Below are 14,745 nucleotides of genomic sequence, written 5' to 3' on the forward strand. Positions count from 1 at the left end.
CTCCCTGAACCAATTTGCTCGGTAATTAGAGAGCTAGAAGTGAAATGGAGAGAGGTCGGTATGGAGGTTATCAGCATTGCCGCTGACTTTTTTGAAAAAGAGCCCAATTGTAAAAAATAATCTTGTTAGAAGAAAACGTTTTAAAAACTCAAGGTACATTGTGCAAAGAAAAACTGAAATAAATTGCGTCAGTTCAATTGTAATAAAATATTTAGTTTTTGAATTTTTGAAATTGTTCATTTTTCATTAATTCAAGTCACCACTCAAGTTACCATAAGATATGCAACTCTGCTTATTAGGGTAAATGTAGCACGTACCACAATTTTTACAACAGAATTCTAAACCTTTTCAAACTGCTGCCTTTGTTTATAAAAGAACCTAACAGCCATTGGCGTAGCTAGGGGATCCTGTCACCATAGAATGGTGATGGGGATATAATAAGTTTGTCATTCCGTTTGTAACACATCGAAATATCGATTTCCGACTATACGATATAAAGTATATATATTCTTGATCAGGGAGAAATTCTAAGACGTTATATCAATGTCCGTCTGTCTGTCTGGATGTCTGTTGTAATCACGCTACATCCGTCAATAATAAAGCTATCTTGCTTAATTTTTGCACAAGGTCGTTTCCTGGCCCCAAGCAGGTCAAGTTCAAAGATGGGCTATGTCGGACGGGTTTGATATAGTCCCCATATAAACCAACCTCCCAATTTGGCGTCTTGTAGAATAGATGTAGAAACCGCAATTTTAGTCCAATTTTCTTGAAATGATAAATCTAGAGGTATTTTAGGACCATAAAGAGATGCGCCGAAAATGGTGCGTATCGGTCCACGTTTTAGTATAGCCTCATATCAACCGATCTCCTGATTACTTTTTGGGCTTCTAGAAACCATAGTTCTGAAAAATTGAAAATCTGGAGTTTTTTTTTACGAATATAAATAAGTGTGCAAGAAATGTTTTTGTTTTTTGGGATTTTAGAAACCGTAGTTTTTTTTTCAAATTGGAAATTGGAAATCTAGAGGTTTTTAGGACCATAAATAGGTTTTTATCCGATTTACCTGAAATTGCAAATATACTGGTTGTTGAGAAATTTCCCTTTTATTTCCGAAATATTAAAACAAGAAAAGAATCAAGCAAAGTTTCTTCAATAAAAGAGTTGACAAGTTTTATTTATTTTTCTGAAATAGAAATTAACAATATTAGAAAGATTAGGATACTTAGTTGTTGACTGTTTGACTGCCAGAAATGGAGAGACAGAATTTATTTTCTATTCAATACTTGAAACCTCATAAAAATATATTGAACATAAATATAAATGTAAAACTTAAAGTATATCATTGCATATGTTTGTATATTCATTTAGCAGAGATGTATCAAACATGTCGAGGTTCGATGTCAATGATCAAGTAAACAATGTTCGATGACAATGTTGGACCATCAATGCATTTGCATATACAAACGTGTCAATGCTAATAGTAAATATATATGTTTGATAGTATAGTTCTGCACACAGCTGCTCTCTTTTTTCCTGCAATCCCAACAAGAACCAATGCATGCATTGCTTAAGTAATGGGCAAAGAGGTTGTTCGGGTAACAATGCATTGAGGGGGAAGGTATGACTCCCACTCAAATGATTGTTGCATAGCGGAGCAATGATCTGCACTAACGAAGTTATCGATGATCATTAATAGCAATGATGATAGTGAAGTTTTATATGTCTATTAATGAAGTTTTGTTTGGTGAAATTGCCGACGGTATTTGATTGATGGATTTTGATGTTTTATAGGTTGGCGAAATAAGAATTTTCGTCAACATTCTCCCCCTGAAGAACGAATGTTTTTGAATCCAGGATGTTAAAAAGGATGGCCTATCGTTGGAAGTGTTTTATTTGGGCCATGCCACAGCTATGCTTCGACTCACAGCTAAGGATAAAAAAGGCTCCATCCTAATCATGTCCTTGGGAGATGAAATTTCGTCCTTATAGCAGCTTCTTTAAAGGATAATGCTGGTTTAATGGTTTTTGAATGTAGATGTAGTGTAGAAGTAAAACTAAAAAATTTTGAAAATATTAGTAAAGTTTTAAGGGTAAGTTTAAATTGAAAAGTTTGCTTAGTTTTATAGTAAGTATATGTATGTTTAGAGTAGGTTTGTTGCGATTTAGAGTAACTAGGTTTAGTTTAGTGTAACGTATAAGTAAAGTAAGCAAGTTAAATTTTTAAAAGTATAATGTAGTAAATTTTGTATATTCGACCACTTAATGTTCTTCACAGCTTTTATACATTTTGTTATTCGACAGTATTTCGTGTTATGAAAACCACAGAATTTTCATAATTTGTATAGTATTTCAGCTTCAAGACAAAAATTAAAATCTGGTTTATTTGATAGTTCGAAGATTAACACAATGTAAACGATTTTGGCCATTAAATTTTTGTCGAAACGGCTGTGAGCTATTTCAAAATTTGTAAATTTTTCCCTTGAGAAAATATTTAGTGGCGATTTCAATTGAAATTCGGTTTTGTTACCGTCACCTCTTGACCAAGCTTTTTTAAAAGGCTTTTCGAGGTAGCAGGTTTCCACATAATTTGTTTCGCTCACCTTATTCGTGGCTGAACAATTATGATGAATAGATTTAAGATTCACGTTATGAACGTGGATTTGTTCTGATAAAGCTGAATTGCTGGGTCCTGAAAATACCCAGCAGAAGTAAGTATTTTGGAAAAATAAGTCCTTGTGTACAAAGGACTGTGATGGTATTTTTATGCTGGAACAGACATCAGATCCTAGTATAAGATCGATGGAGTCGGAGTTGTAGTAGTAAGGATCAGCGAGGCTCTCTATTTCTATGTCGGGCAAAGAAATATTTTTTGATATGGGATCAGGAGTATAACATGAAATATTTGGGAGTACAAGAGCAGTACATGAAATCACTGATCTCCCTTTACGATTAGAAAGAACAAGGTCAACTGTGTGTTTGGATAAGTTTTCACCACCATTGCCAATACCAACAACCCTACAGTGCGATCGAGTTCTTGTCAATCCTATTTGGTCCACGATGGAATCTGAAATTAAACTGCATTGAGAACCAGGATCAAGTAAAGCCCTGAGTTTAAAGATTCCACGGCTCGTAGACACGTTCAGCCTTATGGTGTACAAAAGGACCGAAGAAAAGCTTTGTGCACTGTGTGAAGCAACTTGATCCGGAGGATTTGTTGTTGGGGTTACTGGCTCGTTAGGATGAAGAACTGTATGGTGTGGTTGTTGGCAAATTATACAGCGGAAAATCGATTGACAACTGTTCGTGTCATGACCAACTACAAAACAATTGTGACAGATATTCTTTTCCGTAAGGAAATTAGTTTTGTTCGTCAAAGGTAAAGAAGAAGACTTTTTTCACAAAAAGAACAAATTGGATTGCTTTGCGAAGAAACTTTCACCGAGTGGCATGAAGATTTTCTTCCATGAGAAGAATAATTAGAATTATGTTTTGTAGAAGAAGGAATTTCATCATTTATGGACTCCAGAGTTCTGAAAGTCCTTTCCAAGAACGAAAAGAGTTCTGAGAGCCGGGGAATCTCTGTGGAGGATTTCAGAGATTGCTCCCAATCTCTGCGAGATTGTAGATCGAGTTTTTGGGCTAGAAGATGAATAATTAGTGGATCCCAAGTTTTGGTGTCCACATCCAGATTCTGAAGAGAAGAAATACATTCTCGAGAGGAATCTAACAAAGTCTTGATAGATTGAAAACTACCATCTGATTTTGGCACATTAAAAAGTTTGGAGATCAGGTTTCCAACAAGCATTCGCTTGTTATGGTATCTTGACTCAAGGATTTTCCATGCGGAGTTATAATTAGCCTCAGTAGCTGAAATATTGCGAATTAAATTGGCAGCTTCGCCCTCGAGTGTACCACGAAGATAATAGAATTTTTGGATTTTATTCAGCGAGTCGTTTTGGTGAACAAGTGAAAAATAAATATCACGGAAAGGGATCCAATCTATGTATTTACCTGAGAATTTTGGTAAGGAGATTTTTGGGAGCTTCGAATCGGAGCATAAAGTCATGTCGGATCGACCATGTGGTGCTACAAAAGTACTTGCCATTGGTGATTGCATCACGGAGCGATCAGGAAGAGAATCGATTAGTTTTCCTTTGAAAATTAAGTACTTTTCCGAAAAGTCAAAATAGAAATCGTCTTCCAGATAAGGCACCTGGTCAGTAAGCATAGAAGAATCACTAACATGTTGTAAAATTGTCTCATGTTAAGCCTCAAATCTATTAAAAATGTCATCTATTCTTTGGGTCATTGCGGTAACATAACCATGTGTTTTTTCGGCTGAACTTTTTGCATCAAAACGTTGTTGATATTTTGTTAATAATACTAACAATTCTCGTTGTTCTTCTATAAAGCCAGAAAGTTCACTCATGGTTATGTTCACGCAAAACCACTGAAAGTAGAAAAACACACAGAATGAAAGAAAATGTGCTTTCGATATAAAACAATCTTGCGAAAATTCAACTGGGCAAGTTTTGATACGCACGGATCCAGAATTTATGAACAATTTCAGAAAATACCACAGGAAAACATACGAATCACGATTAATCTTTGATAAATATACCGATTTATAAAAAATGATAAATTTAATTTACCAAGCGCACAGAAAAAGTAGTACCAATCAGTTTTCGTTCACAAACCAAAAAAATAAATTTCATTTAATCTAAAGCAAAGTGGAAAGCTTTTTCCCTTCCTGTATTTGTTCACCAAATCACAAAAAAAAATTCGTTCACTCGCGTATAATTAAACAAAGAAAATTTAATTATTTTATTTGAAATAGAATACGATGAAAGTTCCCGGGTTTCGGCACCAATAAAATGTTGAGAAATTTCCCTTTTATTTCCGAAATATTAAAACAAGAAAAGAATCAAGCAAAGTTTCTTCAATAAAAGAGTTGACAAGTTTTATTTATTTTTCTGAAATAGAAATTAACAATATTAGAAAGATTAGGATACTTAGTTGTTGACTGTTTGACTGCCAGAAATGGAGAGACAGAATTTATTTTCTATTCAATACTTGAAACCTCATAAAAATATATTGAACATAAATATAAATGTAAAACTTAAAGTATATCATTGCATATGTTTGTATATTCATTTAGCAGAGATGTATCAAACATGTCGAGGTTCGATGTCAATGATCAAGTAAACAATGTTCGATGACAATGTTGGACCATCAATGCATTTACATATACAAACGTGTCAATGCTAATAGTAAATATATATGTTTGATAGTATAGTTCTGCACACAGCTGCTCTCTTTTTTCCTGCAATCCCAACAAGAACCAATGCATGCATTGCTTAAGTAATGGGCAAAGAGGTTGTTCGGGTAACAATGCATTGAGGGGGAAGGTATGACTCCCACTCAAATGATTGTTGCATAGCGGAGCAATGATCTGCACTAACGAAGTTATCGATGATCATTAATAGCAATGATGATAATGAAGTTTTATATGTCTATTAATGAAGTTTTGTTTGGTGAAATTGCCGACGGTATTTGATTGATGGATTTTGATGTTTTATAGGTTGGCGAAATAAGAATTTTCGCCAACACTGGTATTTATAGACTGAATTCACTTCTTGAAGGTATAGAGGGCGCACTGATCATGAAAATTGCTGGAAACTGAATGTAAAATTTCCAGATTTTACATCTCGTACTTTAGGATTCCTCTAAGACTCAAACAAACAGGGTTCTTATAAATCTAGAATCTGATCTAGTCTTCATAGGTAAAATCTTTAAATTTAACTTCGAGAAGAGTACTGGTTTAACTGATCTGCTTGGGAGAATATCTGTAATCAAACCCCCTGAAATTTTCAAATGGAACTATAATATTACATTCATGTTGGTGGGTATATACTTGTTTATTATATTTTTTTATTTTATTATTTAATTTATCCTTAAATTATACACACATTGTGTTTAAAAATTGTATGTATACTTTTATTTATGACGCCATTTTTTATGTTTGCAATTTGTGAGTCAAAATTTTCAAAGTTGTGGGGGAGTTTATCCCCCTCCCAACAAATTTTGGAAGTTGTTCCACTCACATTTCATTTTAAGAGTATATAGAGACACCCCATCCACTGCCGACGAGGTTCTTTCAGTGTTAGAAAATACGCTATTTGGAGAATTAAAGTCAAACAAGAAAATCACAAAAACTAGAAAAAAACCATACAAATAAAATTAAAAATTTGAACCTGTGCCTGTTGACTTTTTCACTTTGTTTGCAAATTACAAGTTTTCCTTTTTTATTTTTAATGGAAAAAATATATTTAAACACAAATAAAATTATAATATTTTAGAAAAATATTTGATTAAACAATCACAGCTGGTTAGATTTGAAGCGTTCTTTATTTTTCATTCATAATAATAAAGGACATCTCAGTAAGTAGTTAAAATGTTATGCCTTGGTGTCATATTAGGTTCATATCACAAACATTTGAATAGACGTTTTGACGCACAGTATTCAATGTCGTTTGTCGCTAAGGTGTTCTGGTATGGTGCAAACAGACCCAGGTTCAACCCCCGGTGGACGCGAAGAAGTTTTTCAATTTGTAAAAATTACATAATAGGAAAATAAAAATGTAACAAAAAATACTGATAAAAATAAAAAATTAAATTGGAAAAACAATTGGTTTTTAGTTGTTTAAATTTCTTCACCCAAATGAACTTCCAACGCACAACTTCTAAACCAATGCAAAGGATCCAAAAATGGAGTACTTCCATCCTATGACAAGCAATTTAAAATTCATTGGAGATTATCCAAGTTTGCACTACTTCCGGATCACAAATTCGGGATCCAAACTACTTTTTTAGAAGCTCTTTTTTTGCTGAGTGTCAGCATTATTATTTGGCATTTTCTTCTCAATAACTTAATAATAACAATTCCTCAATATTTAACATATATACAAATTGTAATAATATGTATAATAATTAATTGGCTAACATAAAAATAGTAAAAGCTTTTCTATAGAAAAAATGTTACAAATGCATAGACAATGTTTTTGATATCTATATTCCAATTATTTTTTTGCGTATACTCACTAAGTTTACAATGATGAAGTGGTCTGGCTCAATAGCGAAGATATATTTCAGATTTATTCAAGTCAAGTTAACTTTACTTCATCTGAAATTCGTATGGATATATCATTTGGTGTGGTCCTGGTTAATAGCTATGTTTGGATAATATTTAAAAACCTACACCCTCAAAAAAAATCGCTTCTTTAACATATGTTCCAAACATATTTTGAAGGAAGCACATATATTATTGGATACTGCCGAAACATTAATATGTTTGTTTTATGTGAACATATTATATGTTTGGAAGCATTTTGAGCCCAAAAATATTATATGCTTGGAAGAATTTTTCCAAAAGACGATTGTGCTCATTGCCTAACATACTCGTAATTTTCACTTCCACGAAATATTTTAGTTCTTGGCACTTTTTTCTGTAATACAAATAATGTTGAAGAAATTATTCACTTTTATAAATTTTACCTTTCGCCTGCACGGAGAATCGAACCGAGGACCATACAGTTTGTAAGCCAACACACTATCCACTGGGCTACGTAGCTACTATAGTCACCAGTAGATAATTATCGTTATAAGTTACATTTATATAGCATAGTTTGCAGCGCCCACGAGCCCATGCAAACATAACATTATTTAAAAGAAACATACATTTGTTTGCCACGTGGAGCAGTTGTTAGCATGTCTGCCTTGCATGCAAAGGGTCGTGGGTTCAATCCCTGCTCCGACCAAACACTTTTTTTTTTTAATTTACACATTTATATTTATACTATATTAAATTTTTATAATGAAACTTCGAAACGTGGGTTATTAAAGATTTATAATCAGTAACAGTGCTTGATATAAACTAAATTGACTGATTTTTGGATAAAATACAATTTTTTTTATTGCAAAAATAACAATTTTGTAACAAACTGTTTTTGGTACAAAACTTTAAAATTTGGAAGGAATTCAAAAACTCTAACAAAAGAAGAACGTGGAGTCGAGTATAAATATATATAAATAATTTTATAATATAAACATACATTTATTTAGGCGTGAACAGTTTTTTCTAGCATTTAACACCATCGCTCTAAAATGCCTTTTATTTTTCTTTAATAATTCATTTTAAAGAAAATAAACTTTTTAAATTGTTTTAGCTGCAAAACTCGAACTTAATGCCCGCTTTTATATTTGAAGGTATCCGTCAACTCCTCGTGTACTGCTTATTAATAAAGAAGAACTAATCTTTGTTTTTATACATTTTACTGTGTAATTTTTCACTATTTCCTCCTTATTTCATTTTACCGTCCCAACTCTAAAAAGAGTATAGTGCCCTTTCGTTATTTTTATGAAGACCCCTGATTTCTATCTCTATTCTCTTTATTCAAATTAAATAATATTTAGACTTAAGCAATCAAATTTTTGGCCTTATCATAAAACAGTTTTCCGAAACAACATACAAGCGGTTTCACAGAAATTGTTCTCTTTTGATTTTTTCGCTGTGTTATGTTGATATCTTTTGTCAACTCTCCCGGTTTCCATCTCTATTTATTTCTCTATATGTTACTCTCTCTGTCGCTTTGAATAAAATATCACAACATATGTATGTTTAGTTGAAATTTGTAAATTTCAACTAAACAACTAAGAATTTACTTCTTTTTCAGTAGTAAATTCTTATACCCAGAGAAGAAAATAGTATTAGTAAAATTTCATGCCTTATTCTAGTTTATGAACTATTCCTAACTGCTTTCAGTTTAGGATTTTTTACTGAAACAAGTAAATTTTATTATTTCACACAAAAATTTACCTTAATGGAAATAAAATAGCTAAACTAAATTGATGAACATTTTTTCCTCTAGTTTAGAAGGCACTTTTTTCTGGGTGTAAGTCTACTTAGCATACACATGATTCATTTTTGAGTGTCGCTATGTTTACTTAGCATGTTATTCCCCGATTGAACAAAAACATTTTGCACGTGTAAGTAAACTGAGAACAGTTTAGATTGGATAAAGTTGTCAGCGTACGAAGTGCAGTTTTTTGTGTATTTATAGAAATTGGATACGTTTACTCATTGATACATTTGTGAAATTGACTTTAAGAAATCTAAAGTTATTCTCCTCAAAAATCTATAGCTTAACATTTAATTAAAATTTAACACTAATTTAGTAGATGTAAAGTTACTATGCAAATCGTTGGTAAGTTATTTACAAAAAAATGTTAGTAAACGCAAAAAAACGTTTACCGAAAACTTTTTCTTTTGTTAGGGATTTTTGAATTCCTTCGAAAATTTCAAACTTTTGTTTCCAAAAAAAATGTTTGTTACAAAATTTTTATTTTTGCAATAACAAGATAAGTTTTTCTGACTTTAAGTCTTTTATAAGACACATTTTGAAGTTTCATAGCAATAATTATCGGTTAATGACAATAACAGCTTTGTAGTCCAGTGGATAGTCCGCGGTTCGATTCTCTGTCCAGGCGATAGATAAAATAAATAGATATATTAAAAAATGTATGTATGTATGATTGTATATAAATTCAAATTACAAATGATAAATAACAATGGTTTGTTAGAGCAAAATAGTATAAATAAATAAATCATAGTAAGACAAAACAAATATTTGTTGTGTGTCTGATTGGCTCAAATAAATAAAAAATAAAATGTTAAATCTGATCGAATTCAGAAATTAACAGAGATCTGTATTTAATGCAATTTTGTAAATATTTGTATAGCCGCATGTGGTCGGTGCTGTTTAATAATTCTCTAATTTCATCGATTGTGAAAACTCTTTTTCCAAAATAATATGGACGATAGCTCGCAAATATTGGGCATAATCCCAAGAAATGATATGTATCTTCCCCTTCACCAAGGTTACAAATTGTACATAGATTAGTATTTACAGATCGAAAAGCACGAGAGTTTAGGTCCAACAAACCACCTCTGACCTTCATAATCGAACCTACGAGATGTGCTGAATTACTATCTATAAAGTAAGGAGTTATGTCATACCGTAATGTCGAATATAAATCGTGATTTATTGAGTTTCTGGCATCACTAACACAGTAATCATACTTCTAAGCCCCTATAGATTCGAGCATAAACGTATGTAAAACTGGTAGATCTGTCCTCCACTGTCCAAAATCTAAACAGAAATCAGCTTGGTTACATAAAGAAACCCATTTCGCGTACCAAAACGTACCCTGACGTACTGTCTCCTCCGCCAACAATCTTGGCAATCTTTCCATACCTAGTTTAAAAACTCTATTAATGTAATTCAAATGTAGTCGAAGCGTACTGGTATATAGCGAGGGCAAGCCAGTTTCCAAATGGAGCATATAATTAGGCGTGTTCGCAGGAAGAAATAACATCTTCTTGAGAAAAAATCGTTGCAACCTTTCTACCTGTTCAAAACATTGGAACCCCCAAACTTGGGCCCCATAAAACATGATCGATTTAGCAGCGGAGTCAAAAATCTTCAACTTGTTTGAAAGGTTTATCTTGGGATTGTAGATGTAGCTCAACCAATTAGCGTTAATTGCCGTCTTAGCAGATATAAGTTTCTGATCAAGATGTTTGTTAGCAGATAGGTTGAAGGTCAAAAGAAAACCTAGATACTTATATTCGTCAACAATATCGATGTGTTGCTCACCATAATACCAACCCATATTGCTACTGATTCTAACGCCTTTCCTGAAAACCATTATCTTGGACTTGTTAAGGTTTATATCTAAAGCCCACATGGCACAGTACGAAAAAAGTTCATCAATCATAATTTGTAACTCTGATTGAGAATCCGACAGTAGGACAATGTCGTCGGCATACATTAAGACTTTGATTGAAGTACCAGCAATTGACACACCATGTGACAAAATATCTGGAAGATCGTTGAGATAAATCGAAAACAAGGTAGGGCTTAGAAGACATCCCTGTTTGACACCATAAGCGACATGAAACGGCTCAGATAGATATGACCCGTCCCATACTCGACACGACGTATTCTCGTATAACTTACGCAATATGTTTAGGAGCTTGGAGGAAATACCGACCTGGCTGAGTTTGTAGAACAGAAGATTACGCGGAATCTTGTCAAACGCCGCGGAAAAATCAACAAAAAAAGCGTAAATTCTTTTATCCGAAAGAAAATGTAAACGAACTATAGATTCTAAGCACAATAAATTGTCCACGGTCGAATAACGCTTGCGAAAGCCAGCTTGGAATTCAGTAAGACGACCGTTCGTATGAAGCCAGCTGTCGATTCGGTTTAACAAGCCTCTATAGTTAGACAATGTATTAACGTCGCCTTTTTTAAAAAGCGGAATTAAGATGGAAGAAAGAAAAGAAGCAGGTATGTCGCCAAACAAGAAAATCTGATTAAAAAGAAATAACATTTCATTCAGAAATTCAGTTGGGGCCTATTTGTAAAATTCATAGGAAATTCTATCGAGCCCAGGGGCCTTATTATGCTTAGCCTTCTCTAATACCATAATGAGCTCTCTCAGTTCGAACGGCGAGTCCAACCACGGATCAATATGATTGCGCTCACACCAAAAAATATCACGCTCCAAAGAAGCACCGAGAAGAGACCTAAAGTAACCGTAGAAGTCAGTAATAGATAAATTGTTGTTGTTGTCATGCTTATGTACATTACCCTTAATGGAGTTGGTAATCTTCCACCATTCCCTACTATCCTTAACAAAATTTAGTCTATCAATGTTTCTATTTTGATGGGAAATCTTTTCTCCGTACATAAAATTCTATATCTAGTTCTGGAATCTATATAAGATCTTCTGTCCACACCAGAACCAGAAACCCGGTACTTATCAAGTCTCCGAAACATGTCTCTGCGATATTTCTCGCATTTAGAATCATACCATTTGTTCTTAGGGTCAAAAAATCTCTTACGAGGGGCGGGACCTACCGCAGAATGAATCTTGCCAACAAAAATGTCCACCTTATCCTGAATACTTAAGTCGGTATCTAGGTAATGGCTGTCAGAAAGGCTTGAAAGTTTCGCAACATACTGACCCTGTATCTGTGGTGACCAACGTAAGCGCTGAGACAAAATCACGAACATCAGAAACTGTGCAGAGTGAAATAGATAATGGCATGTGGTCCGAAAAAGGTTTGCTCAGTATGCAAAAGTCCGATAAAAGCTTCAGTACATCATAGGAACAGATACAATAATCAATGGTAGAGCTACCCATAACCCCACAAAAAGTCTTCTCCCCTTTCTCATCCCCTGCCATCCTACCGTTTATAATAATACCACCAATATCATCTAGAAGTACCAATAATTTTTTACCTTTGCTGTCCACAGTCATATCCTTAGATACATGAGCGTTCATAATAAGCGGTAAGGCAGATGTTAATTCCCCATCAAGTGTCTGAGCATCCCCGACTCTTGCATTTAAGTCACCCAAAATACAATACGATCTATCCCTAAAGTTCTCCATTAACCTATGGAGCTTCTCAAAATCATTAGACCAATTTGTACAATTTAAATAGCATGGAATGAAGTGGAAATTCACATTATTTATTACAGAAGACAGTGTAGTGCAATTGGAGAAGTTGCAGAAATTCAACGAAAATTTACTTTTCAAAGATTTTCTATAACCGAACAGGCAACCACCCACACCACGACCCCTATTCTGATTTTTTTAGCATTTATCCAATAAAGAACATAATCTGTAAAAAGACTAGAGAAATAAGCTTTTTTCTCGTCTAAGATGTGCGTTTCGTATAAGAAGAATATATCATATTCGTTAATAAAAAAGAAAAAATTACCAAATTTTAATTTACTATTTAGGTTAGCTACATTGTAAGAGATCAATCGACACACCTCTGATTGCTAATTATACTGTCCAGCATTGTTGTTGATGTTGGCTGCATTTTTATGCCTAGGTTCCTTCACCACAATCTCATAAGATGTGTACAGTAAGATTTTTTTCAGGAAATCAGCATCATTATTGGTATTAGCCACAATCTTATTATCCATATAAGAGAATGGTTTGTTGTCAATAAAAATGCGGGAATCTCCAATACCAACTTTTAAAAGTGAATTCGCTTTCTTAACTTCATTGCCTATTTGGCGTAGAATAAATCTCTTATTACGGGCTTCAACAGGGTAATCTTTATCAACAAAAATATTGGTGCCTGATAGTAAACGTCTGTTATGGTAGATATTGTTGGCTTCCAGCCGGGAGTTCATAGTTTGTTTGCATTTACTTTGAGGGTGTCACGGCAAATTTGCAAAAATTCTTTTTTAGCTTGTGGTATTGTTGTATTTTTAAGTCCACGTACCGCAATGTTAAAACTTTTGTTGCATCTGTCGGCTTCTACCAATCTCATCTTTACCTCAGATAGTTCCTTACGAAGACAAGCATTTTCAGAACGTAATTGCTGTACCTCAGTAGCTAAGGCTGAGAGATCATCTTTCCTGGCAACATTAAGCAACTTAGCATAGAGTGCACTGTTAAGCTTTTCATCGGAAATAGCCCAGGAGAAGAAGTCAGCTGTTTGTTGTGTTTGGGTGGCAGCAGGTGCAGGTGTGTTGCAAGTTTTGTCCGTGGTTGAAGACAGTACTGGGGAACTTAAATTGCAGCGAGAAATATGTTTTTTGTTTGGTGTGCTAACGCTAGTATTATCTGGCGAAATCTGTTGTAGAGACCTCTTTGTTATTGTTTCAGCCATACATTAGACATACAAATACCGCTCGTTACTGCAAAGCTCAGAAAGACATTCAATATGATACAGCAGATATTAAAATCTGATGTAATAACACTATGTTTGTTATTTGTAGCACCAAATAGTTTATAAAATTGCAAACTTTTAATTTGTTTATAAAATTATTTCGCACGCGAAAAAAGTTGATGTTTGACGTTTCAGTGCAGGGTTGCCAATCATTAAAAAATATAAAATATAATAATTTTTTTACATTGTTTGTATTACAGAAATATGTAGTAAGATCTAAAAACCTCGTGGAAACGAGGGAAGACTAGGCAATTAGCTAAGAAAGATTTTTTTTGAGTTAGTCTTTATGAAATTATTTTTACATCGTGTAAAAAATCAACGTTTATCATAAAAAGTATATACTTTTCTTCCATACGAATTTCCTTACACCGAAAAGCAAATGGGAAACGATATTTGTTGGTCTAAAATTTCGTTTGGGAGAAAGAAATTATTTTTTTGTGTATAGTTAAAAATTACATCGAAATATTTATATAGAACCCGATATGGACGAATTTGTTTGAACTGTGTCGCATGGAAATATTAATTTTTGTTTTACGTTAAAATTAAATTTATAACACTCTGTATAAACATATGCTAAGTAAGTTGTTACATTTTCATTCTCCAAACCATGTTATGCTATACTCGTATGTTCTTAGACGACCAATGCCAGAAAAAATTTCCGATAAAAGGATGCTAAGTCTACTTAGAGGAACAACGCAAAAAGCTTTATTCATTCTAAAGTGGTCTAAGTCAATTTCAGCCGTGATCTGTTATCACTATTTGGAATTCGTACATTCTAAAAAAATTCCAAAATAAGTATGATTTTAACACCGAAAAAAATTAATTTCTTTCTTATACGGTTTTAGAGAAATTCCAAATAAAATTTGAACCCGTCTCCTTTTTAGACTTAGCGCACTCTGGAATGTAGACATCGATATGGATCCTTCGCA

The 14,745-nt window shown here is 33.5% G+C and overlaps 2 protein-coding genes across 3 annotated transcripts in view; one reads left to right on the top strand and one right to left on the bottom strand.

Moving 5' to 3' along the window:
* The window catches only part of Desi (DM4/DM12 domain-containing protein Desiccate), a 172,484-nt gene that overhangs the window by 96,278 nt on the left and 61,461 nt on the right, over positions 1–14,745 (top strand). The gene's annotated exons all lie outside the window — the stretch shown is intronic.
* Positions 1,145–13,938, bottom strand: LOC142221496 (uncharacterized). Of its 2 annotated transcripts, none has more exons than XM_075291251.1 (2): positions 12,906–13,938; positions 1,145–2,054 (listed from the first exon to the last, which is right to left on the bottom strand). In XM_075291251.1, the coding sequence occupies exon 1, from the start codon at positions 13,272–13,274 to the stop codon at positions 12,915–12,917; it is 360 nt and encodes a 119-aa protein (XP_075147366.1). In that variant the 5' UTR covers positions 13,275–13,938; the 3' UTR covers positions 1,145–2,054; positions 12,906–12,914. Both variants share the same exon structure in this region; 1 of them encodes a protein (XP_075147366.1).

This window comes from Haematobia irritans, chromosome 1, assembly GCF_050003625.1.
Source record: "Haematobia irritans isolate KBUSLIRL chromosome 1, ASM5000362v1, whole genome shotgun sequence".
Classification (NCBI taxonomy): Eukaryota; Metazoa; Arthropoda; class Insecta; order Diptera; family Muscidae; genus Haematobia; species Haematobia irritans.

Excerpts from the sequence above, each read along its gene's own strand:
- LOC142221496 (XM_075291251.1), bottom strand. The coding sequence starts at position 13,274 with ATGAACTCCCGGCTGGAAGCCAACAATATCTACCATAACAGACGTTTA.